The 27,642-nt window shown below is 40.4% G+C and overlaps 1 protein-coding gene across 1 annotated transcript in view; it reads left to right on the forward strand.

Annotated features, from left to right (window-relative positions):
- The window catches only part of slc4a3 (solute carrier family 4 member 3), a gene marked incomplete at its 3' end in the record, with an annotated part of 56,462 nt that extends 31,521 nt beyond the window's left edge, over positions 1 to 24,941 (forward strand). The window contains exons 6-22 of the mRNA XM_083996899.1: positions 1,256 to 1,401; positions 3,338 to 3,518; positions 3,813 to 3,948; positions 10,775 to 10,940; positions 11,736 to 11,841; positions 13,042 to 13,226; positions 13,820 to 14,039; positions 15,910 to 16,125; positions 16,226 to 16,374; positions 16,508 to 16,702; positions 17,765 to 17,956; positions 18,219 to 18,308; positions 18,406 to 18,572; positions 18,678 to 18,931; positions 20,954 to 21,123; positions 22,958 to 23,131; positions 24,861 to 24,941. Of these exons, the coding sequence (XP_083853025.1) occupies positions 1,256 to 1,401; positions 3,338 to 3,518; positions 3,813 to 3,948; positions 10,775 to 10,940; positions 11,736 to 11,841; positions 13,042 to 13,226; positions 13,820 to 14,039; positions 15,910 to 16,125; positions 16,226 to 16,374; positions 16,508 to 16,702; positions 17,765 to 17,956; positions 18,219 to 18,308; positions 18,406 to 18,572; positions 18,678 to 18,931; positions 20,954 to 21,123; positions 22,958 to 23,131; positions 24,861 to 24,941 (2,828 nt within the window). The remainder of the gene's footprint in view (positions 1 to 1,255; positions 1,402 to 3,337; positions 3,519 to 3,812; positions 3,949 to 10,774; positions 10,941 to 11,735; positions 11,842 to 13,041; positions 13,227 to 13,819; positions 14,040 to 15,909; positions 16,126 to 16,225; positions 16,375 to 16,507; positions 16,703 to 17,764; positions 17,957 to 18,218; positions 18,309 to 18,405; positions 18,573 to 18,677; positions 18,932 to 20,953; positions 21,124 to 22,957; positions 23,132 to 24,860) is intronic.
- Positions 24,942 to 27,642: the final 2,701 nt, after the last annotated feature.

Below are 27,642 nucleotides of genomic sequence, written 5' to 3' on the forward strand. Positions count from 1 at the left end.
CAGCCTGATTTTATGTTGATTTCCATTTCTCTCAGCTTCCCCCGAGGAAGGCATGACACAGCAGAATGGAACACTTACTGCAGTTTATGCACACACACACACACACACACACACACACACTCTCTCCCTCTCTCACTTTGGTTACCTCTGGGTGGGTGCTCGTGTAATAGATTAAAAAAGACAGTGTTTATTTAGTTAGAAATTCTATTCAGCCATTGGCCTGTCTGACTGTTTGGCCACAGCTCTGCACTGAATCCAAATGTTAGTTTCTAAACTGTCCCCCAGATTGTTTCCCTGACCTTAAGTACACCAATACCATAACTCAACCATGTGTGCAAGTGATGATGACTTATCATATTCTGCCTCCATATCTTGATGCTAAGAGAAACATTAGAAGGGAGATATTTCAAAATATCATGCTCGAATTCTGAGAAAGATCACAGATTTGAAATGAAATCAATGGCAACACTGCCTTGCTGTGGATCGTACATTATGAATAAATATGATTGTAGTTCAAAATGTCAAACTTTTCCTTTGGCAATCTCAAATATATTTCTTGCGTTATACTTACAGTAATGCCACCAAATTTGTCCATTTCTGCAGTAAAGCACTGGACCTCAACACTGAACCACAAGAGTTATATATTAGTCATGATTTTCCCAAATTATAGTCAGAACCAAAAATCATCCCTGACACTCTCTAAATGCATTTCCACACAGGTGGTCAGTCTTTTACTTTGTACTTCCCTCTGACTTTGATCAAATCAAAAGTGACCACCCAGGCTTCCATCCCTTTTACATGACAAATGATGCACATGTCCCGGCTGTAATGAGAAAGAACCACTCATTATGTTTAATTCAATAATATATGATTTGCAGGTCAGGGAAATTGAAACTGAAATTACTTTTTTTGAAGTGACAAATGTGTTTGAGTGAAACCACCTCCTCTCCAACGGTTTCCCATGGTGCACATGGATTCTCACTCACCCATGAAGCCTTTGCCTTCTGTTACTGGATGTTCTTTTGTCAGCTGGAAAACCAAACACACATATAAATATGATTTCATATTTTCCAGCTTGAGGCACATTTTCGGACTTGGAAAGGATATTTGATTTGTTCAAAATCATAAAAGCACATTTCATGATACTGCTTTTCAAACGCAGGTTGGTCTCTGGATGACTCATCTCCTCAAATCTAGGTGCCATTACTTAGCAACTGTTTTTTTTGTTATTGTTGTCGTTGTTGTTGTTGTGCAGGTCACAGATTTGAAGACAACCCCGGGGTGAGACGCCACTTGGTGAAGAAGTCGTCCCGCTGTCAGATGGCCCGGTCCAGCAACAGCTCCACACCGCTGTCCAGCCTGAAGAAGAAGAAGAGAGCTGCAGAGAAGAAAACTCATGAGGTGCGCAGCAAACTCACAGTAATAATCCCCCCCACACACACACACACACCCAACAGCATTAATCTGCAAGTTGATCGCTATGTTAATACTTTAATATGCAGCAACACACAATTAACTTTAGTTGCCTTTGTTAAATACGACTCTGTAATTATTAGGGATGTGATATGTGTGATCTATTTACACATCTTTCAGACAGTGAGCAACATTAAAAATGTAAAAAATAAATAAAAAGGAAAGACTTCGAGTTCTGTTATTGCTTAGTTAACACCAACAGCTGTTACCAAGTTGTAACCTCCGGGATGAAGCCAACAGTGATAAACCCGCAGTTCTTTCAACAACCATTTGAGGCTTGCACAAAAAAGAGTCAATCCTCATAGACTCTCATGTGAAAATGCCCTCATGACAGCAGAAAGAGGGCATGACAGATGAGTGAGTGCATTTTATATTTATTTGTTCCAAACGTGGACATTTTTAATACATACATTACTGACAAAATGATATTAAAATGATTATAATTTACACATCCCATGCATGGAAAGGAGCAGGATGAAGAAAACGTATGGCCACAGACTCGCGTGGTTCCAAGTCTTGGCTTTACACACCTCTTTGACCTCTTTGACCTCTTTTGGATCAGCTGATGTTAGTGTTAGCAAAGTCAGGCACTGACAAGATGGCAATCGCAGATCAGCCCACTATTCAGCTTCAAAAACCATTCATTGTAAACATATGAGACTTAGCTTCATTGACAGGAGCTGTCTCCAGTGGTGGAAAACAACACCCATGTTAACTCTAGGCAGCACGCTGCACAGTGTCCCAATACTTAGCAACTCTGTAGCCTCCAATCTGCTTATTATAGCCTGTTGTATTATAAAGGAAATGATGGCTAAAGGTCTTTAACATTGCTTTAGCATTCATTTGGGGTCAGGTCTCTGTCTGCAGAACAGATTCAAGCTCAATATTCACTCACCGTGTAGCTAACGCTAGCTTGGTATTTACCAAAAACTGAGGGAAAGAATGTGGCTCTTAAGCTTTTACTGGTTAGCGACGACTGTAGTCTATGTCTGGCAGCTATCTGGTGCTAAGCAGGTACTGAACGGTGGGTTTATTGGTGTTTTGTTTACGCCTGTACTGCTGCTGGAGACAAGGTTGACACGAGCAGAGACACTGAACCTAAGAAAGCAGAGTGAAATGGCGTCCCCCTAAGTCCAAAACAATGATCTGATCTATGCTGAAGCTCCCTGTAGAGCTGAAGAGCTGGGTGATAATTCAGCATGTTATTCACCACAAATGGCCCCTCTCGCGTTACACATACAGTAGTGATTTGATTCGGTGTTAAACATAATCTCCAAAGCTCTTGGAGTTAAGTCTGAACTTAAGCACATTCCTCTTCAGTGACTTAATGTCGAGCCACCAGACCAGAAGAAGCTATAAAATCGCTCCTAATGTTTCACCTCCGTTTGACTGCACAAATGGCACAAAAACACAAATCATATCACAGTCTTTTTTTTTTTTTTTGCTGCTATGAAATAATGTCTTTGTTGAAATGAAACAGAATGTCCCTCCAAACCATGCGGTTATCCTACGCTACGTCAGGCCTCATAAACATGCGTTTGTTGGAGCTGGATTAGCTGTCACTGAGTATTATCATTGTTTGCTTCTATAGGTATAATATGTTTTAGATTGAAAAGAGAATGAAAGAGAAAAAAGGAAAACAAACTCCAATGACAGAACTGGGGGGGGATTTTAACAAAGCTCAGATGAAAACATCTATATCTATCAATTAGCTTCGCCGCAGCAGCAGGGGGGTTTGGAGCCAATCCCATCTGACATGGGGTGGAACAGGGAACACCCTAGCTAGGTCACAAAAAGTGACAACAACATATGAAATGAAATTTTTTGTTTTAAAATGTGTTTTTGTGCCCTGCTTCACCTTCAGCTGTTTGTGGAGCTGAACGAGCTGATCGTGGAGAAGGACCATGAGATGCGTTGGAAGGAGCGAGCTCGCTGGATCAAGTTTGAAGAGGACGTGGAGGAGGAGACGGAGCGCTGGGGCAAACCTCACGTGGCCTCGCTCTCATTCCGCAGCTTACTGGAGCTCCGTCGCACCATCACACACGGTAAAAATACTCCTATGTGCATGGATCAATAAGGATCCTCATGTACCAGTCTTATGTTTCAGTCATCTCCAGGTGCAGCTGATGCAAAATCCACTAGAATAAACAAGACAAGCAAGAAGCAAAACTTCTCTTAGCTGAACAAATCCAGCTTGACAACAGTGTTTTTTTTGGCTTTCTCAAATACAAACATGACCTGATTAGATTCTCCCAGGGAATCTGAAATACTTTTTAAGATAAACCAGTCTCAGCAGACCAGATTTCCAACCTTTCTCCTCCTTTACCTCCCTCCTCTAGGTGCCATACTTCTGGACCTGGAGCAGAACTCTCTGCCCGGCATCGCTCATCTGGTGGTGGAGACGATGATCATCTCTGACCAGATCAGAGCCGAGGACAGACCCAGTGTTCTGCGGGCTCTGCTTCTCAAACACAGGTCAGTGACCAGTTACAGGATGTCCAAGGTGACGTTCTCTCCTCCAAGAGAATATTCTTTCCCCTGAACCCCAGGAGAACGTAGAGGATTTAAAAGCCAAATCTAAAATATTTTGACAGGAACAGGTGGAAACTGCATTTTGTGCACAAGATGGTCAGAATAAAAAAAATAAAAAAAAACGAGCCCCTGTTACTCTTGATTTACGATATTACAACTGGAACCAAATATTTCTCAATAACTGCTGTCATTTAAATGTGAGTTAAATTTAATGAATCCTGGGTGATGTCCATATTATCTGGGGGGTAGGAGGCTCATGTTTTTACTGTGTGACTGTATTGTCGTATTTCATGGATCAGGTATGAGTGATGCTGCAACTGAACGGCAGTTAAATGTTTTATTTGTCCCATTCCAAGGTACAGTGTACAGCAAGGAAGCAGTGGAAGGGGGGTATAACTTGGCAACAGGGCTGTCTGCAAAAAAATAAAAAATATATACATATATATAGCTCTGGAAAAAATAAAGTGAACACTCCAGTGTCTATTGAACTCCAACACAAGCACACCTCACTCTACTTAGCAGATCACCTGAACCAAATCATATTTAATGAAGAAGAAAGATTATAAATAAATAAAAAAAAACACTGCTGCGATTAAAAACTGGGATTATTCCACCCATTTTGATTTATAAACTCTTCCTAAATTTAAAAAGTAGTGTTGTGTTGTTTTAAAATGAATATGGACTTGTTTTCTTTGCATTATACAAGGTCTGAAAACACCAGATTTTCTTGTTATTTTGACCTGTTGCCATTTTCTGCAAATAAATGCTCTAAATGACAATATTTTTATTTCCAATTTGGGAGAAATTTTGTCAGTAGGTTATAGAATGAAACAAAAGTGTTCATTTTAAACACATAGCTATGAATAGTAAAACCAGAGGAACTGATCATTTTGAAGTGCTCTCTTAATTTTTTCCAGAGCTGGATGTTGAAATGAAACAGAATGTCCCTCCAAACCATGCGTCCACAAAGTTTAAGCACAATTTATGTGCAGAATTACATTTTATTGAGTAATAGCACTACAACATGTTTTCTGCTCTTTGTGAAAGTCTTGTCTTATGGTAGAAACATCAGTTTTAATTTCTGATAATATAATTTCAGCTTAATACAACTCCATCCATTCATATGACATAATGGAAAGTTATGTGAACAGATTGTAAATTTTGATTTGATCTAAGCCTAAACAACCCTCCTGCTTGCAGTTGAGGTTGTGGGGCCTGTTACCATGGCAGCATCCACCATATCTGTGAGACGGAAAAAGCTAGGATAAATCCCATTTTTCTGACTTTATGTGACAGATCCTGAATGAATATTATCATATAATATTTAGTTGTTTTTTTTAAATCCATGTACAGACCACAGAGCTGTCATTGCGCAGCAGTGTGGGGGCAGCTGTGTTTACATGTTGATCATGGATTTTAAGTATGGCAGCATCAGGAATCGAATCCCAGCAGACTTCCTCCTTCTCATTAATCTTTATTCTGTAGTGAAGGTTGTTTTAAAAAGCCAAACTCAAGGGAACTGAGCCGGGAATTTCCAAAAAAGTGACATTTAACAAGAGTTGGCTCATCATCTGGTGTACTTCCCCTGGGCTGACTAAATTACAAATGTCAAGACTGTACTGTAGCTGCACCGGGTCTTCAAGCCCAGAGACCTTCAGATTTAAAGTTCACCACTGCTTTGTGTGAGCTGTCCCGGCCCTTTCATCTCTGTCTTTGTTGAAATATGTGCCGTCCCCGGGTCCTGCTCTCCTTCAGACCTAAGTCTGTGTGATCACACACAAAGACTGGATGTCTCTGTCTGATGCTCATTACTGAGGCTGAAACAGACACTGTTGAAAGCTTAAAGGATAGTTCACCCAAAATTCAAATTTCATCATTTTATCTACTCACCCTCATGTCGACTAAGAGCTGTGAGAATTTTCAGAGTCCTCCGTGCCTTCTCTGAGTTACAGGGGGGTCCACGTAGCAGTATTTGTCCATATAATGGTTGTGAATGGATACCACTTTTCTTCGTCCAAAAAGACACACCAAAAAACATCCAAATACCTCCATAGTGCTCGTCTGTAATGTCCCTCTTGTATTGAAGCCCCGACATGAGAAATTGTTCCAGGAAGAGCAGTGAACTGAGACACTGGGAGCTTCCGCTACAAACAAGCTTAAAATATAGACTTATTAAATTTTTTTCGGAACAATTTCTCATGTCGGAGCTTCAATACAAGAGGGACATTACAGACGAGCAGTATGGAGGTATTTGGATGTTTTTTGGTGTGTCTTTTTGGAGGAAGAAAAGTGGTATCCATTGACAACCATTATATGGACAAATACTGCTGCACGGACCCCCCCGTAACTCAGAGAAGGAACGGAGGACTCTGAAAATTCTCACAGTTCTTAGTCGACATGAGGGTGAGTAGAGATGCTACTTTTTATAACTCCAGGCAAATTACATTATGTATGTGAATTATTTGCTTTGAGACTCAGGTTTTACGATGGAAGACCAAAAATCAAGTTGACCTCTTGTCACCTTTTGTGTTGGTGTTAGCAGATTCTCCCCGACTGGGCCCAGTTAGTAAGTTAGCCGAGGCTGATTATATTATTGGAAATGTTTGGGTGTAATGTCGTTAAAGCAGCGGGTGAGGAAGTATATGGTACTTGATTTGGAGAGGGTGTAGACCACAACCTGAGAGACACAAATCCTCTTCAACTGATCGTGTCTAGGAACTGAAAAAAAGCCAGCGGGAGCAGTTACATCAGATCCTGTTGACTGCTATCTATACCTCGGATAAACAGCATGTGGACGCGCAACATGTGACATGTCATCTGCTGGCTATTTCCAGCATCTCTGTGATGGTTCCCGATGATCATTGATTGGCACTTGTATTGACACACCAGCTAAACTGGCCAAACGCATGGCCAATGGAACAGTGCACTACACATAGAGCAGTATGGATTTCTCTGCGTTACATAATGAAAACAAAAAAAAAATGAGTTCACTAAGTGTCGGCTGTCAAACTGAATTACCAGAGGAGAGAAGCCATGCCTGTCAAAAAAAATGCAATGAATCATGCTCGCTCATTCTCCTGTCAATGTTTTGTTTCACTTTAGGGATCATTTAAAATGTGAAGTACAACCAGGCTAGCAGCATCGCTCTAGAGAGTCACTGGAGCGGTTGATTTACTTCATCAGCTGTTGCAGTTTGTTCATGTTGTCGTGGAGTTACAAATATGTTGTGATTTATTCTTTTTCTGAGAACTTGATAGCCGTTAGACCTGCAGTAGATTTCATCAGTGAGCTGGCACTATATTTATTCAGCCACAGGACTATATTCCTATGCACAGGTGCACCCATCTGCTCAAGCAGCTGAAACAACATAGGTGTGTCAGAGTAATGACACTCTGCCGTAATGCAGTATCTGCATTTTTTCATTTTTTTTTGACAAATCAAAAGTGTGTCATATTCTCTTCAATCTGGTAGAATTTGATATTGGTGCTGCTAAAATTTCCAGAGTTATCGGGCTGTTTATTTTGCTGTCCATCCAAAAAAAGCACTGAGAAACCAAGCCAAAGGCAAAGTGCAGTATCTGCCATAAAATGGTCAAAATTGGTCAGAAAGACGAACTACTAAATACATTTAATTCAGTCCACCTTTATCTAATCAATTATAGACTTGGTAGTTATTCATAATTTGATGCTTAAACTTGACAATGAAAAACAGAAAAAGCTGTTTTTCTCAGTTTGGCATTTTTACAGATACTGCACTTTGCCTTTGTAGGACAGTTAGTCCTTACCAATGCTTTGTATCATGCATCCACGAAAGGAACACAAAAGGTCATAAGCTGTTTTTTTTTTTTTTCCTTCCTGGCTTCGACCTTACTATACACCCTCTAGTGCTATATATATATATCACACATATGACAAGCCGTGTGTCCTACATTTGAGCAGTAGATTGATTTTGTATACATACTCACAAAGTGAAACAACAGATGCACACAAGATAAAGTGTCCAGCTTCCCAGCAGCAGGCCACCGCACATCTATTCCATTTTTTCACAGCCTTTCCACATAAATCGCCAGTTCACTGGCTGCATCCACAAGTGGGGAAAAAAAAACAAAAAAAAAACGCTCTGTCATTAGAGTCATCACCAGTCTGAGATATCAGATTTATTAAGTGGAAAGAAACACAGTGAGGTGCTGCTTATAAGATTCAGCTCATCGCACACTCACACCAGTTTTTAAAGATCCTCTGGAAACGTCTCGAAGGCGATTCGCTCCAGCGTCACACCTCGTTCTTTTGTCGCGCTCAGCATGTCGCGTTGGATCTGGGCGCCGTCTTATTGGACCTGGTGGGCCAAATGAACGAGGTGATGTCAGCAGTGATATATTGAAACTTGGCTCGTGTGACACATTAAAATACTTGAGAAAAGGGAAAGCACGCTCACTCTGACATGTTTAAAATGTGCTGATAGTAATGCTGCACAGATTAGTCTTAATTTTACTGATGCTTTAATGAAAATATCACATTTGGAAAAGTGGCAGCGTCAACTCGGATTTTCTCAAAACAGCTTTCTAATTAGCCTGACCTAAAAAAATAAAGGGGGGAGTTAGATTTGGAAGGATTTTGCTAATGACTTTTGTACATTTATGAGCGAGCGTTCCTGCTGCATGAAGTAAAGCCCCTCAACGTGCCAAATGAAAAAGGTGGATTATGTGAACAAGAATCACAGCTGTGCTGGGCTTTTGTACAATCCAAACCACCCTGCAGTTCTCACAAAGGAAAAAAAAAAGTTCAGAATTATTCATTTTTTTCTTACTCAAAACAGCACCAGGGTTGTTTGAATATAATCATAATGATCATCATCCTCAAACTAGAGGGAGAAAAGGTGGATTTATCTGAATACAATGTTCAGATATAATATTACAACTGAGCCAAATTGGGGGGAAAACTCCATCGCCATATGAAGCCTGTCGTGTACTTCAAGTTATAAAGCCATTGCCAGATATTGACAGTATACTAAATTGATAAATCGATAAACTACAGTGATATTGTTGCAGAGGCATCATTCTATCACACTGACTTGGCTGGTTTTCATTTGTTTTATCTGTTTCTGTTCTCTGGCCTTATCAGAAACATGGGAAACAGAAACATCTGCCCAGAACTGTTTCAGGCACTCAAACAGGAAGGGGCTTAAGAAATTGATTGATTGATTGGTTCCCTGCTTTGGTCCAGACTGCAATATATCATCACAATCCGGCTATTGAAAGGATTTCCATGCTGGTTCATGACTGACTTTTCATTTCAAGACATGAACTGATGAACATTTTCAGTTGTTTAGTGAAAAAACCTCAGCGTGTACAAGATTGAACGGCATCGAACATGGTTCAGACGTTTACAGTAACAGGTGTCTCCTAACATTTTAATAACTTTATTGACATTTTTAGTGCTACCACTTGACTTTGGCAGAAAATGAAATACTTGAATAATTACTCCATACACATGTTCATGTACCCCTCGGGATGAACTGAAATCTCATACCTTGTAAATGTCCCATAATTTCACATGTTCCAGGTGTTTTTGTGAAGTGTTGAACCATAAGGAGATATATTAGTGATTTTATGAAACAAAAACCGGCTCAGTGTAGTTTTATATAGTTTCTCTCTGGAGCTCTAGTAACAACAACATGTCTGATCGCCTGTTTTCTTTTTCTGTCTTGTAGCTGCAAACTGAGTGAAAAGGTGGCACATAGAGTTCTGTTGTAAATTAAGTTAAAGGGGAAAGAGAATAAGGGTTAGATGGTAGGTCCAGGGCACGGCTGCGGTCGGTGTTATGACATCACAAAGTTACAGCCCTGCAGACCACTTGTTACAGGCTGTGCGTATTTGTCTGTGGACTGAGTGTTTTGATACATTCACAGTATTGATACAGAACCTTTAAAACATTTAACTTCAGCTGTCATCATGAAAATAATGTTAATTAGTTAATTAATTAGTTTGCTACATAAACTATCGACCTTATGACATTCCTATCAGCCTACTTCCGCTTGCTAATTTTCTAATTGCTTAACATTGATTAACCTTCCTCTTGTGTTAGGGTCGCCAGTGAAACATTTTTAGGTTTTCATGCATAAAAGTACCATATGTCTATTGCCTCAAGGCTTTTTGACTTTGCCAGGAAGCTCTAGCTATTTAACAAAATAAAACAAAAACTAAAGAAATCACAAAATTCTAAAATGCTTTGGTTAAAATAATGACATTTGTGGTGTTAACGATAAGAACAATAACGAGAGTTAAAACTGAAATAAGTGCAAACCCAACCATTTCATGGATAAGGAAGCCAAACAACATAACCAAGAGATGAGAAACAAATAGGATGATAAATAATTGTTTTTAGTGTGTTTTATAGCTGATCTAAACTCAGGTCAAAACCGACCCTAACACAAGAGATGGTAGCAGAAAGCTGACAAGAGGAAGGTTTTGTGTATACTGACAAAAAAGACTCAGGGGCCCACACACAAAAATAAATATATACATACAGTATAACCAACATTTTCATGGATAAGGAAGCCTAACAATGTAACCAAGAGAAGAAAAACAAATTGGAGTTTACAGTTTTTAGTGTACTTTACAGCTGATTTAAAACACGGGTCAAAACTGACCCGAACACCGTAGATGGTAGCAGAAAGCTGACACATTTAGCATTTAGCTGAAGCATGTCACTTACAAAGTTGCTAGCAAGGCTGTGGACTCATTCTGTTTTCTTTCTTCTTTATTCCACAGTCATCCAAGTGATCTAAAACATCGTTTCCACCGCCACCACTCATCTAGCAGTCTCCATGGCAGCTTCAATCACAACCACGTCCATGACACCAGTCTGCCACTAGTATCTGAGGAGCATGATGAACACCAGGATAACAAAGGGGCAGTGTATGACCCCAAACAAGATGTCTTTGTCAGCCTTTTTGTAAGTTCTGTTTTTTTTCTTTTTCTCATGTATCTTCAGTGTCTTATGTCACTCCGAGCAGTAGGCGACACCCATCTGAGAGATATGATGTATAGGTGATGACAGACTGAGATGTAGTTGAAACACTGCAGGCTGACAGCACAGTGAACACAATTTTAACCAAAGCCAAAGTAAGTGATTAACTCGTTTTGACAAGAACCCACTCGGATAATTGAACTCAGCTATCTAAATGGAAACAGATAAAAGCGGCGCTAAGCTGTCTTGTTCTGCTTTATGGTTTGCATTAAGTTCTAAGAGTCAGCAGTAAGCATCCAGATATAAACATGATTACACTAAAGTCCCAATGTGAGGCCTGTGGCTCTCGCATTGTTCTTTGAAAGACCCCTCCATGAGGTCAGAAGTCGCGTAGGTGGTTCTTGAAGTCGGGGAGAGTGAGCCTCGGCGGGCCACATGTGTTGAATTATGTTTTTTAGTGCGCTTACAGGTGTTTCCAGTTAATACTTCTTGATGCATTAACTGTGAAACCTTAATGTTCCCCGTGGCTTAAAAAGTTGGAAAATTTAAAACAGCCTATCAAAAGAATTCTCCTCAGACATAAAGAACCGGTTGTGCAGTTGTTGTGGTTTCAAATGAATCGCATTAGTGAAGCATTGTTCATACATGTGTCGCTATCCCCGCTATAATTCCCACATTATTGGTCCCATGTTAAATGATGGTGTCACATCAGTTTGGCTGGAGGAATAATGTCGATAATCTTTGTACTGGTCTCTCTCCAAGAAATCTCTCCACCCTCTGCCTCCTGAGAGTCATCCAGCTGCAGCACGGTCCATGAAACTGCTCGCCAAGATTCCCAAAGATGCTGAAGCTGTCATCGTTTTAGTTGGTAAGCTCTGGGAGTTTTGACAAAGTAGATTAGTTAGAGGAATTATGTTTTTTTTTACAAGTGCTAAGAGATGAATCTGGCTGTTGTAAAATCTCCATTAGTTTGGACCACGAAAAATAACATGAGAATATTGCCATTATGGTGTCATACTACCTCTTTGTATTCTGATCAGCGTTCACCTTCGCTGCAGCTCCTAGTTTAAACTGTAAGGTCAACAGTGTAGCTGCTTAACTGTGCACATCGCCCCCGTCCTGCGCTCCCTGCACTGGCTCCCCGTGGCTTTCAGGTACCAATTCAAGGTCCTGGTAATCGCACTTAGTACCTTGCATTGGGTAGCCCCCATTTCCGACCTTCTCCAGCCCCTATGCCACCAACCGGTCCCTGAGGTCCTACGGCCAGGGGCTCCTGGTTGTAACCCGTACTAGACTCCAAACAGAAGGCGATCATGCCTTTCAAACTGTGGCCCCTACACTGCAAAAACAGCCCTACCAGAAAGAAGCAAAATATTCTTATATTGTCTTGTATCAAGCAAAAAAATCTGCCAATGGGGTAAGCTTTTTTTTTGCTTGGCAAGATTTCTTCAAATAAGCACAAAGTTCTTGGCTCTGAAACACTATGAGACTTAAAACTAGACAGAAAATCTTAAATTAATCCAAGTTCTTCTAAAACCACTAATATAAGATTAAGTTACTTAAAATTAGAATTTCAGTTCCTTGACTAAATTCAATTTAAGAAATGACACCTTAATCTGGGATTGATAATGAACATAAAAGTAAATAAAATAATAAAAAATAATTTCTTAAAACAGCATAACAAATATAAATTAGATTGCAAGCAATCATATAGCTATTTTAATATATTTACTGTTGATTTGATTTCCTACTGTTGCTCATATACATATGTACATTTTTTGGTTTTGTTTTACAATGTCTGCACTTTGCTTCCTGCTGCCTTATTGTCCTTTGTTTTATTCATTCACTGTGAAGCACTTTGTGAGTCCATGCTGTGAAAGGTGCTATATAGAAATAAATAATTACTTACTTACTTACTTGATGTAGTCCTAATTGGAAACTACCACTGCAACATGATGTATTCCTGTTGTGAAGGTTGCAATTAGAGATTACAGATGGGATGTGCTGAAGTGCAATCACAGATTCCTAATGTGGAGCTCCCTAATAATCATTTTTCTTTTCCTGCCAGGCTCTGTTGAGTTCCTGGAGCAGCCGGCCATGGCCTTCGTCAGGCTGAACGAGGCCGTGCTCCTGGAGTCGGTTCTTGAGGTTCCGGTCCCGGTTCGATTTCTTTTCGTCCTGATTGGTCCCAGTCAGTCCAGTTTTGACTATCATGAGATTGGACGTTCCTTCGCCACACTCATGTCTGACAAGGTAGATACATTTTCCTGATTTCAGTCAGCTGGTGTTGTTGTGCATAACATTAAAGGGACTGTTCAACATTTTTGGCAAATTGGCCCATTGCCATAATCCCTATTGTTTTATAAGTAGGTTCATTACCTTTGATTGTTGGTGCAAGCTAGTTGAGCTGCTCAGAGCTACGCTACGGGGGCTTGGTTTCCCTCATCAAACTCATTAAATACACAATCCAACTCCAACTCCAAAACGCTCTGGTGGACAAGTTGTGACCTGCACATTCACCACGCTATGAGATAACAACGTAATGTTACGAGACAGAGCTGTTTTCGAGCAGCTCACGGCTTTGCTCTGCCATTCTAAAAATATCTTGCACCGACAATTAAAGGTAACAAACCTACTCCTAAAACTATAGGGATTATGGCAATGGGTCAATTTGCCAAAATGTTGAACTATCCCTTTAAACATTGTGAGAAGAAGAAAAAATATTGTAAAATCAATTGATTTTTTTTTCCCAGTGACATTTTCAAGACAAATGTAAAAAAGTATATCTACAGTAGTATGCATTTCATTTCTTTCTGCTGCTAACATCCAGTTCTATCATTTTGTAGAACTTCCACGAGGTGGCCTACTTTGCTGACGACAGACAGGACCTCCTGAACGGTATCAATGAGTTCTTGGACTGCAGTATTGTCATCCCACCCTCGGACGTAGCAGGGAAAGACCTCCTGAAGACAGTGGCTGACTTCCAGAAGCAGATGCTGCGCAAGAGGAAGGAACGAGAGCTCAAAAAGCACCAGTCCACAGTTGGACTGGTGCTGGACAACAAAGGTGCTGCTCAGTCAAGAGCCTTTTCCACACCACATCTCCAATCAGAGCTCAAAACAGGCACTTCTGGTTCAGAGAATCAACACTACAGTAATGCTGTAATGCAAACACACATTGTTTTTCATTTTGTAATGTCATAGCACTTCTGTACCTTTATTACTAGTGACACCATCAGTAAACACATCACCGGTGGTAATTGTTGTAAATCAATTATTTTTCCAGGTTCTCACATAGGATAAATTGATGCTTTAATTAGTCTACTACACATTTTTGTGAATTAATTGGTGCTCTTGTAAGAATCGACTGTGTCAGTTGAGCTTATATGACATGTTGTATTATTTCAATTTCAATTTCAATTTATTTAGGATAGCCCCTTGAGATGGAGCATCTCGTTTTCGAGGGGGTCCCACATACAAAATAACATAGACATCTTTGTAATGTAAGACATACATTACAATGATACACAACAGACACAAAACATACTGCTACTGCTAGAAATGGAAGGTAGATTGTTCCAATCAGATGGAGCTTTGTACTTGAATGTCCTGCAACCTGTTTCTTTATAGATTTTATGAACCGTGAAAAATGGATTAGCCATATGTCTAAGAGGGTATGTAGATGTATATTGGACCAGGAACTGTTTTAAGTATGGTGGAACATTTGAATGGATACATTTAAAAATTGTATTGTATTATCATGCCCTACAAAGGCAAAGTGCAGTATCTGCAGCTAATACCAAGGCAAAACTGCAGTATCTGCCATAAAACTGTCATAATTGGTTAGAAAGACAAACTACAAAATACATTTGTTTCAGTCCACTTTTATCTAATCAATTATAGACTTGGTAGTTATTCATAATTTGATGCTGAAAGGGATAGTTCAACATTTTTGAAAATTGGCCCATCGCCATGATCCCCCTAGTAATAGCAGTAGGTTCGTTACCTTTAATTGTTGGTCCAAGCTGCTTTTAGATCGGGGGAGAAGAATACCGAGCGGCGCAGCTACACTACGGAGGCTAATGGAATTTCTTGGTTTTGCTCATCAAACTCAGCAAATACACAACCAAAAAACTCAAAAACGCTGTGGTGGACAAATTGTGACCTGCACATTTACCACGCTATGAGATAATAGCGGAAAGTTAAGAGAAGTGAAGCAAATACTCGGAACTACTTTCTTCAGTGAACCACTGGTCGGAGGGACACAGTGTGCGCACCTCAGCCAGTGCCGTAGTATACGGACGTATCTGCAGTAAACAGGCGCTTTTGAAATCACTCCGCCGAGCAGCCGTCTAGAGTGTAAAGTCCGACTTTGCCTCTAAAACAACTCCATCTCGCAACTTTCCGCTATTATCTCATAGCGTGGTGAATGTGCAGGTCACAACTTGTCCACCACAGCGTTTTTGAGTTTTTTGGTTGTGTATTTGCTGAGTTTGATGAGCAAAACCAAGAAATTCCATTAGCCTCCGTAGTGTAGCTGCGCCGCTCGGTATTCTTCTCCCCCGATCTAAAAGCAGCTTGGACCAACAATTAAAGGTAACGAACCTACTGCTATTACTAGGGGGATCATGGCGATGGGCCAATTTTCAAAAATGTTGAACTATCCCTTTAAACCTGACAATGAAAAACACAAAAAGCTGTTTTTCTCAGTTCGGCATTTTTACAGATACTGCACTTTGCCTTTGTAGGGCAATTGTCAGTGTATCACCTGCAGTAGATGCAGATGAGCACACTGCCAGGTTAGAGAAGCCAGTGCTCCGTGATGATGATGATGATGATGATGATGATGATGATGATGATGATGATGATGATGATGATGATATTATGACTACTATATAAAAGTCTTTATCTAATGGAGCATGTAACAACCCCCCCAGAGGTGAGTCCAGAGGAGGAAGAGGAAGCAGACCAGGAGGTGGACCCGTTGAAGCGCTCAGGAATCCCGTTCGGAGGTCTGATCCACGACATCCGCCGGCGCTACCCGCACTACATCAGTGACTTAAAAGACTCTGTGGACATGCAGTGCGTCGCTGCCGTCATCTTCATCTACTTTGCAGCGCTGTCACCCACTATAACCTTTGGAGGCCTGCTGGGTAACGTGAAACAAGATCAACATGAAGATCTCAGAATTTGATGTCGTTCTTATGATAATGTGTTCTGAACATTTTTTATGTTTTGTTTGTATCCATACAGGAGAGAAAACAGAGGGGCTGATGGGAGTGACTGAGCTTATTGTTTCAACTGCGACTCTTGGAGTTATATTCTCGCTGTTTGCTGGTCAGCCTCTTCTCATCATCGGCTTTTCAGGACCCTTACTGGTGTTTGAAGAAGCCTACTACAAGGTACTTTAGCTACTGTACATGTGAAAAGTACCTTTATCACTCACGCAAGTCTGTGGTACATAATTCCATTTTCCACAGTTTTGTTATGTTTTTCCTAAACATGTGTAACTAATGTCTGCGTCTCCGCTCTCAGTTCTGTCAGGCTCATGACTATGAGTACTTGACTGGTCGGGTGTGGATCGGGTTCTGGCTCATCTTCATCGTCCTGGTGATGGTGGCAGCAGAGGGCAGCTTCCTCGTCCGCTACATCTCACCCTTCACCCAGGAGATTTTTGCTTTCCTCATTTCCCTCATCTTCATCTACGAGACGTTCTCCAAGCTCATCAAGGTAACAGGTTCAGACTCAGCCTGCTGAGCATAAGAGCCCTTTTTCTTGTTGGACCCAACTGTGGATTTATTTTATTTATTTATTTTATTTTTATTCATATGCACAATGATAAAAACAAACATTATATTTCATGATACAAAGGCAAATATTTGTGCAAGAGAGGAAAATAATATATAAAATCCTCACCTCCAATACAAAACCACTAAAACAAATCAACCAATAAAAAAGTGTTTCGGTATTGTCTAATTGTGTCTTTTTATGCCTCACCTTCGTATAGTAGCTTGTGGTCTGTGTAATTCTGTGTATTTTATCATTTTTATGTTATGTGTAGGGACTACAGATGGAAATTAGCTGTGAGCTAAATCTGGTGCAACCATCTTTTCATTTTTCCCCGCAAATGGTTAATGTAATTGCACACTGTCCCTTATTACTGTAAACTAAAAAAAAAAAGAAAGGAAAAAGGAAAATAAGCAGAAAAGGGAAAGAGACGAGGGAAAATTACAACAAACAAGCAACATAGAGAGAAAGAAGGAAGAAAGGAAAAAAACAAGACAACAACAATGCCAAAGATCAATAAAATGACAAACTCATTTCAATTATACTAGATGAGTATTATTTTGCCTGGACAGCAGATACCTCATATTATAATAAGAGATGATTTCTGTGACTGACTAACTGATATTGATAGAGCTGAGTGAGTGACACCTTTGGTCTGCTGAGTTTCCCTTTTGGTTGGTTTCCATTCTGATTTGAAGCAGGACATATGAAGAGAGAACGGCAGTGATAACAAGGCTAAAGAAAGCAGGATGAGTGTGGACCAGGATTAAAGATGTGTTTGAGTGGGGGAACAGTGGAAGGGATCAAATGTAAACTCAGGTCTATGGAAGCAGCCACACTAAGTGCAAAATTGTACTGGATGATTAAAACCAGAGGAAGCCACTGCCATACAAAAAAAAAATTGTATTTATCATTATAACTAGTATTTATTTGTATGAATCGTGCTAATTTGCAAAAAAACAAGTCACTCACTGGAGGATAAATGAAGTCTTGTCTTGTTTCCAGGTGTTCAGGGAGCATCCACTGTTGATGATGTATCCCAGTGACTTCACCCCTGCGTCTGAGCTTCAAGAACTGGGTGAAAGTGTCATCAACCAGCCCAACACTGCTCTTCTCTCCCTGGTTCTCATGATGGGCACTTTCTTTGTGGCTTTCTTCCTCAGAAAGTTCAGGAACAGTCGATTCTTAGGTGGCAAGGTGACGTTTTAAAAACCTTTAACTTGTGTGTTGTGAATGGCAGTCTAATAGCACCATGTGAATGAGATGACCCAAGAGAGCTTGGAGAGTGTGTTTAATGCAGTGTAAATCAATAATATTGATTCTTCCATCAGCGGGTGTTTCTCTTTAAACTGAATATGAAGACTCTTTTTGACTTTTGTAGTAAATCTCAGGCTTCTGATAAAGTCAACTCCATTTAACTTGACTTGATTTAACTAATGCTTGTTTCCTTGACGTCCAGGCCAGACGAATCATTGGTGATTTTGGCATCCCCATCTCGATCCTGGTGTCAGTGCTGGTGGATTACGCCATAACTGACACTTACACACAGGTAAACACATTTTCAGTCACAGCAGCAGAAGCTAAATTGTATGTTATTACAGTCCCATTAAATAACTCTACTGTACTTTACTTGGATCTGCTTCCAGAAACTCAATGTGCCATCAGGCTTTTCAGTCACGTCCCCTGACAAGAGAGGTTGGTTCATCAGTCCCTTTGGTGATAAACAGCCCTTTCCAACCTGGATGATGGGAGCAAGTATTGTACCTGCAATTCTTGTCTTTATCCTCATCTTCATGGAAACTCAGATCACTTCGTACGTCGGCAATGACTTTCTTCAGATTTTTTAGAGTCCGTGTGTGTTTTTTTTTTTTTTATCGCCCTTTTAACATTTTTTTTTCTCATTACTCCAACCTCTCAGACTGATAGTCAGTAAGAAGGAGCGTCGCCTGGTTAAAGGCTCGGGTTTCCACCTGGATCTGCTGCTCATCGTCATCCTCGGTGCCATCTGCCCCCTCTTCGGTCTGCCCTGGCTCACGGCCGCCACCGTGCGCTCCGTCACTCACGTCAACGCGCTCACGGTCATGAGCAAGGCCACGGCGCCCGGTGAAAAGCCCATGATCCAGGAGGTGAAGGAGCAGAGGCTGACCGGACTTCTTGTAGCTGTTCTCGTCGGTAAGATGGAAGACTTTTAAAGGGATAGTTCAACATTTTTGATGAATTGACCCATTGCCATAATCCCTATAATTTTAGGAGTAGGTTTGTTACCGTTAATTGTCGGTGCAAGCTATTTTTAGAGCGGCGGAGCAGAGCCGTGAGCTGCTCAGAGCTACGCTGCGGAAGCTAATGGAATTTCATGGTTTCTCTCATCAAACTCATCAAATACACAATCCAACAACTCCAAAACGCTCTCATGGACAAGTTGTGACCTGCACATTCACCACGCTATGAGATAATAATGGAGCGTTACGAGACAGAGTTGTTTTCGAGGTAAATTCATGCAAAACTACTGATGTACGTTTACATCGGCAAGCAGTCTCTGCATTTATTTCGAAAACAACTCTTCTCATATTTAGGCATGTCACGCACAAATCTATGTCATCTGTCCAGGTGTGTTTTTCAAGAGTGAGCATCTAAATCCTATGAGGTTTATTTTGGAAGGAAAACATTACATTACAGTCACCACACTACTGAACTCAATATTTAGCCTCCACCTTTAAACTCAACATTACGTACCAATGACAATTTAACATGTTTCATATTTCTGATTAAATCAGCTGGAAAGTTTTAAAGTTTTAACAGCAGCATTAGTTTACACCAGTTACAGCCAACCAACTCTGTCAGTGACAGATTTCTATCTTCACTATTCTACAGTAACTGGATGGAAATAAAACTAACTGGTGTTTACGTCTGTGTGAAGCTGTATACACAATGTTTCAGTAACTACTGCAAGTCCTTTAGTGATAAATCTGCCACTCAAGTCACTGTAAACTGTGGTTGCTAATACGTGCTACGCTACAGCAGCACGATCCAGAAGCTATGAACTATTTCAATGGACTGAACCACAAATTGCAGATTTAGAGTCTGACATTTCCTTTTTAGTTTGAAGCTTTCTTAATTGATGTAATTTATGACTGCTTAAATATGTTGTTATAATTCTTTCTTCTTTAGTTTGTTGTATTATGTAGCGGTGTTCTCTCTTGAAAAAGCTCTAATAATCTCAATGAGACTGTCTGATTAAATACAGATTAAATAGATAAAAATCAAAATGGAAGCTTGACAGGCAAAGCAAAAGCAATAACCAGGGGGATTGTGGCTTAGAGAACAATCAGCGGGTTGGCTTAATGCTCCTTTTCACTACTGTAATTAATCTTTGTTTGATCTTTTAAATGTTTTATTATGTGACTGTGACTGCGCGACTTAAAAACTGAATACAATCAATCAAGAAAATGCTTAAAGTTCACCAAACGTGTCTTAAAAGTATTTTTTTTCTCATTAGAATTAGCAAGAAATAAATCACACCAACAAACATAAACCGTGCATCTTAAACAAGCTGATGGGGAAGAAGAATCTCAGCTATTTTCCACAGCAATTATTCCCTTTTTTGCTCGGAGGCTGCAGCAATTATACATTTCTACAGCATTAATTACAGTGGTGGGATTTCCAGGCAAGTGATTGTTATGAGAGGCACTGAGAGGCAGCTACTGCATGTGGAGACATTCACGGAGAATGAATCAGCCCGAGCAACTGCAATAATAAATTAGCAAACTGTTTACAAACTGTCTGAAATCATAACTTTTTGTTCAATTCAAAACACAATGTCATGGCAACGTTGTTTTCATCCGCTGACTAGTAGCATATCTAGTTTCGGCGAAGGTAGGGCCTCTCAAAGTCGTCTTAAGAGTAGTTTGATCCAGTTCATATATAGTGACTCATGATGATAGTTGAGCTTTTGTTTGATTGAAATGCTGTTTGGATTAGGAATAAGACTTTTGGATTAGTTCAACCAAGGCATCTCAACAGTGAGTATGTTTCAAATAAACAGCACTGACAGCGTGTTTGTCACGAGGGCTGTTCCCCTGTCGAATGAATAATTCTCTCCACAGCTGCACATTACAGTAGAGTGCATGTGAGAGTTTCAACAACATTAATATGGTCTGGAAACGCTGACCTCTCACCCCCCTCTCCACCCATCAGGTATGTCCATAGTGATGACAGACGTGCTCCGCCTCATCCCTCTGGCCGTTCTCTTCGGTATCTTCCTGTACATGGGGGTCACGTCTCTGACAGGCATTCAGCTGTACGAACGCATCACTCTCATGGTCACGCCTGCCAAGCATCACCCTGACCACATCTACGTCACCAAGGTAACACAAGCAACACTGACTGTTTACATGCCCTCGCCTTGTGTTATTAGTGGTGAGGTGGGAGAAGCCAAACCCAGCAGAGTGGCCACTGCAGTGGAGGCCAGAAACCAAAGGGGGTTCATCCATAAGTTTGAGTTAACTCGGTCAGCTCAGGAATAACAGAGAGGCCGGAGTGTTGAGGAGTCCTGAGCGAAGGCTGACACATCTTACAATATGACATGCACATGTACTGTACACTACACTGTGGTTGGAAGTATCCTGATGAACATCATCCATGTTCATACAGAAAATCTACATCACTGTTTCTGTCTGCCTGTTCACTGCTGCATCCATTAGCTTCTCTATCTGATCCTCAGCAATGAACTGATACAATGAATCTATCCTCTGTGTTACTGGTATCAGACTTTAAAGGGATAGTTCAACATTTCAGCAAATTGGCCCATTGCCATAATCCCTATAGTCATAGCAGTAGGTTTGTTACCTTTAATTGTCGGTGCAAGAACGGCGGAGCAGAGCTGCTAGCTGCTCAGAGCTACGCTATGGAGGCTCATGGGATTTCTTGGTTTCCCTCATCAAACTCATCAAATTCACAATCCAACAACTCCACAACGCCCTGGTGGACAAGTTGTGACCTGCACATTCACCACGCTATGAGATAATAACACAACGTTACGAGACAGAGTTGTTTTAGAGGGAAATGCAGAGACTGCTTGCTGCAAAACTGTCCCTCGACAGGAAAGCGCATCAGCGGTTTTGCTTGAATTTACCTCTAAAACAACTCTGTCTTGTAACGTTCCGTTATTATCTCATAGTGTGGTGAATGTGCAGGTCACAACTTGTCCATGAGAGCATTTTGGAGTTGTTGGATTGTGTATTTGATGAGTTTGAGGAGGGAAGCGTAGCTCTGAGCAGCTCGCGGCTCTGCTCCGCCGTTCTAAAAATAGCTTGCACCCACAAATAAAGGTAATGAGCCTACTTCTAAAACTATAGAGAAAATGGCAATGGGCCAATTTGCCAAAATGTTGAACTATCCCTTTAACTTCAGTTTTGAGAACCTCACCACATCCTCACATTTATTACTGTATTATTTTACGGTCTTAACTGCAATCTGACTCCAGCTGATGACACACAGTGGTAAATAATGGACAGAATCAGAGTTCTGGTGTGAGTGCAGGAGTAAGTCATGATTGTGCAAATAATGGACAGACATGGATACAGTGTCTGGTTACTTTGTTATCCCTGTGTGTATTGGAAGCTTATTTCTGGAACAAAAAGGCAAAGCAGGATATTATTCTAAGATTCCAAGATACCTCAAAATCACTATCATAATCATAATCAGTATGTGAACACAGAGATGCAGTAGTAGGTTAGCATTAAAAAGTGATTTTGGTCTTATCGTAATACAAACAAGATAGAAAATATTGGAAACAACTGAGCAGTGTTTTGACATATGATTGGCACTCACTCTCATGGATCTTGGATTTCTATCTTTTCTTTTTTCTCCTTAGCACAGGGCTGTTGTCATTCTGTCAGTGATGCCTTATGTTTCAGCATCAGTTGTTCTATATTGTGGATTAAAAAAATGGTTGAATATGTTTTAAGTTTATAAGTAAAGGCAGATAATTCAATGTCATATTAAAATAAATACTATATATATATTTGATGTATAGTGTCACCACTAGATGGAGCCAAAAACATGTAGGATTTTCATCATGCAGGGAAATAGTCTGGGAATGAGTGTGTCTAATGAGTCTTTGAGTATCTGTGTGTGTCTGCACTGTGGTCTATGGCCTTTTGCTTTTCTGCCCATTAACCACCATGTATGTTGCTTCAGGTGAAGACGTGGCGGATGAACATGTTCACCATCATTCAGCTGTTGTGCATCGTGGCTCTGTGGGTAGTGAAGTCCACCGTGGCCTCCCTGGCGTTCCCCTTCGTCCTCATCATGACGGTGCCGCTGCGCCGCCTCATCCTCTCCAGGATCTTTGAGGAGCGCGAGCTCCAGGCGGTGAGTTTGGTAGCAGAGGCTTTCCAAGAATGTTTTTGAGTCTGTGCCACGATTATCTGATCCCACATGGCTTCAGGAGACAGCGTTTACAGCAAATGTGTTTTTATATCTGCCCAAAACTAACATTTCTTAAAGAAAATATAAAGGAGCTTCACACTTGACATTCCTGATGATTTTCTCCTCTGTGATCACGGACAGAGTTCTCCTTCAAATATTTTCAGTTGATATGCAAATATTTCTCTTTGCTGCGGGTTCTAACCAGAAAAAGATTCACGGTTCATTGTGAGGCCGGGTTTCATGTTTTCTTGGTTTGATGTCTTGAACCCGTACGTGTCATCGCCGTCAGATTAACACCATATATTTTCAAAACGTCAACTACTTCAGGAGCTAGGATAAACAGATTTGTTTCTTAACCTGACCACCATTTATGTTGTGTTGATCCAAAAGGGAGCATGAACTCAAGGCACCGTAAAACGGCCTCAACCACCTCAAAATGATACTGAACTTGAAAATCCCTACAATGGGACGCCCATGTTGTCAGATCCTCAACGTTCCCAACCCTTCATTCTTATACAAACATTGTTACTCACACTTTTACCAAACAGGCCAAGAGGAGAACATTCAAAGTTATGCAGACTGACAGGCAACAGATCTGACATTAGCACTATACAGTGTATGCTTACAGTATACTTATATACTGTACTGCTTACTAAGCTTAAGACTTGGCATTTTGCATATTCCCTCTCTTGCCATGGTAGATGAGGAGACTGATACTCTAATTCAGAGGTCTTCAACAGGAGGTGCTGCAGGAGGGTCGTGGAATTTTTTGGTTGATTAGACAATGTTTTATATCTTTTAGTTTACACATTTATGTTTCAAATAAAAACGTCATTTTGAATAGCTTGTCTGCATGATTACCATGCAGTTGACAGACATTGCTGATATTGGCATCGTATCAGTGAACCAGGTCTGTTTATAAATGGCAGAGGGACGGCTACTCTACTTACTGTATATTGTACACGTTTAGAACAACATGAATATATCAACCTGTGTGTTATTTCAAAAGCTTAGTATTGAATGCACAATATCAAGCTACGTTTATACATGGTACTGGGCCTAGTACAATTTTTTTTTAATATAGTAGGGGTCTCCATCAGTTTGGGGGTCCCTGGCCTGAAAAACATTGAAGACTCCTGCTCTAATGGGTGTAAGCTAAAGATGGAACATACCCTCCTGTGTGTTTTGCATACAGGTCTATGTCTGGATTCAATCAAATGAGATATACTGTGTTAATATAAAGGTGGACTTTGTTAACTTTGCACAGACATGTTGTTTCTACTGTATGCAGTTTTTGTACTACTGTATGCAGTTTTTGTACTAAGCTACAGAAAGTGCTGCCACTGGCTTCATACTTTGAATAGAGATGTGAGGAGTTAGCACTCAGCTGAATCTGAGCAGGGAAGCAAAGTAGCATATTCAAAGTCTTGAAAGTTTTCTCTCATACATAAGTTTAGAAGAAATGTATCCATTGAATTCCTGTGTAAATAACATCAAACCTCGCATAATGAAACACTTTCGCCTTGAAATAGACACAGACCCGATATTTCATCCACTCGTCCACACCAGAGTCCAGTTGTTGAATTACAAACCAGCCAAACAGCTCCAGAGCTAGTTTGAAGAAACATACAGGTGAAATGAAACTGATGGAATATAATTTGTCTTTTCACAGCTCGACTGTGAGGATGAAGATTCTCCCAACTTTGATGAAGACGGACGAGATGAGTACAATGAGATCCACATGCTTGTGTAAATTTTCAGTGGGTAACGACGTCCAACGGGACTTCCTCCGTCCTCCAGCTCCGAACAATCAGAGCGAGCCTCTTTGGAAACCTCAGCTGTGAAAAAAAAACACCAGAGGGGGGGAGCTACCATGAAGGTGTTTGTAAAATATACACAAAAGATATAGCTGGATAATAACTTCCTAGCACTGTTTATTCCAATTTTATTTATTTATTTATTTTCTTTCTTTCTTTTTTTTTCTTTTTTTTTAAAGCGCACACCTGATGTTAGATCTCTGTGGTAGTAGTGGTGTTGTGTCAACCTCCCTGAAGCTGTTTGGCCAGCAGATAGCTCTGAACAACCCCTAGCTGAGGTGGAAGATGCAAATCTATAGCGGAACAACCCAATTTACACAAAGACTTCACCCAGCTGTCGATCCGTATCCATCCCTTTAATTACTGTGCAGGTTCTGGGCACAAGTGCAATGGCGACGGCGAGGGCGACCTCTCGGCAGGTTGAACGATTGATGCAAATGTTGGCACAGAAAGTGGGAAATAGGGTCAATTTCCTTTCATTTCATTCAAGAAGTGGACTTTGATCAAAAACTGTGTTATTGTTCAGGTTAATTGACCCTAGATCTCAAAGCCCTGAAAGAATCCCACTGCCTTTCTAGTTGAGCAGCCTTTTCCCTTTACACTACTGTCGTTGCTGATTGGTTGTAGTGATGTACAAGCGAGAGGTTAAGTTGTCCTTTTCCTTTCCGTGCAGATTTTTAGTAATGAGCACTTTGACGGGATGAAAGTTGACTTTTGTCACTGCCAGTCGAGCTCCCTGACACGAAGCCTCCTCTCTCTATGTAGTCTCCCCCTGTCACATACAGTACATCTCTGTAGAGACTTTCTTCAGGGGGTGTGGCTGTACTTTGTTAGGTGTTTAACGCCCCACGCACCAGTCACCTGACCTTATTATTGTGACCTTGGATGTATAAGTAAATAACTAACATGGTCTCAACCTTATTTTTCTACTTTGTTCTATTTATTATGTGTCATTTGGACTTTAATGCCACACCAGATTCTCAGTGATGTTTAGACTCCAAACAGCTTCAAGTGCTATAAGAGTTAGCATAAAGTAAAAAAAAAAAAGAAAACATTGTGTAGGTTGACATGCTCAAACACAAAATGTGTAATTATTCATCCATTCTTTCATCCTCTGTAAGATTTCCACAGCCTGGTGCATTTTTAACAGATGTCATGAATAATATAAAAACACACTTGACTGGGAAAGCATAGAAACTAAGCAAACAAAGTACTAAAATGCTGGGGAAGAGTTGAGTGTTGGCAGAATGTATGAATGATGCATTGTACAGTGCAAGCTTGGAATTATAATGTACCATCTGTGTTCAGAGTTGTTTTCAAATACCAAGAGATTTAGTTTTCACCTCCTATGCTGTGGGCCCATTACGGAATCTAAACGCTTTTCAGAAACCTCACTCCTGCCACACAGAAACACACTTCTGCTGAGAGCCGGTGTACAAAGTAACGGCACAACAACATTTCACAGGGCACTTAATTATTCTATAACATGGAGGTTGTGCACAGATTTGTCTGCTATGCCTACTAAGTATCAGAAATGAATGTGGTTTCACTGAGGCCAGTATGTTGGTATCTTCTGACTGCAGGTCTGGGATTCCTAATGCTCCGAAATGTTGGCAAATTCAATTCTGAGGTGGAAAACCAACAAGAACAGGTCTGAAATTAAATATTCACACTTGTGTCTTTGATGTATGTAATAGAGTCCCCCCCCCCCCCCCAAAAAAAAGAAAAAAAGGCATGTGCACACTCACTCTCACTCCTTAGAAAATCTAAATCAATCAATCAATAACATTGTCAGACATGTGTGCAGAATTGTCATTTTCTAACACCTTTCATTTCTGCAACAAAGAAATGTACTGTAGGCAGGAATCAGTCAGAGACACTGTGTGGCAGCTGAAGAGGTTTCTCCAAAAAAGTGAAAAAAAAAGAATATATATTATTGTATTCATCCAACTTTTAAATTAAACAAAAAAAACCCTCCATACTTAAGACTGTGGTTTTCTAAAAGTAAATCCCATACTTTTAAAGCTCAGCAGTGTATTAGGATTTATGTATGCTATGTACTTCACATAACCATGTCCTACATTCCAAGCCATGCAAGAATTTTGTCTCAGGGGAAACTGACCTTTGATCTGTAAATATTGCTTCCCAGCCTTTAGTTTGTTGTCTTTTTGTGTACATAAAGCGGTCAAGGCAATCCAACACTTGTAATGTAAAAAGTATATGACATACAGTCCAGGCTTTTGTGTTGTACAATGGAGGAAAAGAGGTCACAAGGAGAGAATGATGTGTTTACTCCAGAGAAGTGACATGGACGTTTAGCTGTAAATTAATCTTTCTTTCTTTTCTTTTTTTTCTCCCCCCTCCTCCACTTGAAGCTCCACTTTGATGTGAAGCATGCACCTGCTGGAGTCTGTGTTTTATTCTGCAGTGATTGAATGTGCTTTACATTAGCACTCCATAGCGGTTTCATTGAAAATTGGCTGTGTTGTTAATGGACCTTTTCAACCACATGTTTATGTTTCGCACAAGAATGGTTAAACTGAGGGCTAAGATGAATTTGCTCCATTATATTTGGCCCCACCGTGTTCATGACGTTACTGAATGTAAATGTTTGGCTGCCTGTGTTTTCAGATACAT

Source organism: Trachurus trachurus (assembly GCF_905171665.1).
Source record: "Trachurus trachurus genome assembly, chromosome: 21".
NCBI classification, from domain to species: domain Eukaryota; kingdom Metazoa; phylum Chordata; class Actinopteri; order Carangiformes; family Carangidae; genus Trachurus; species Trachurus trachurus.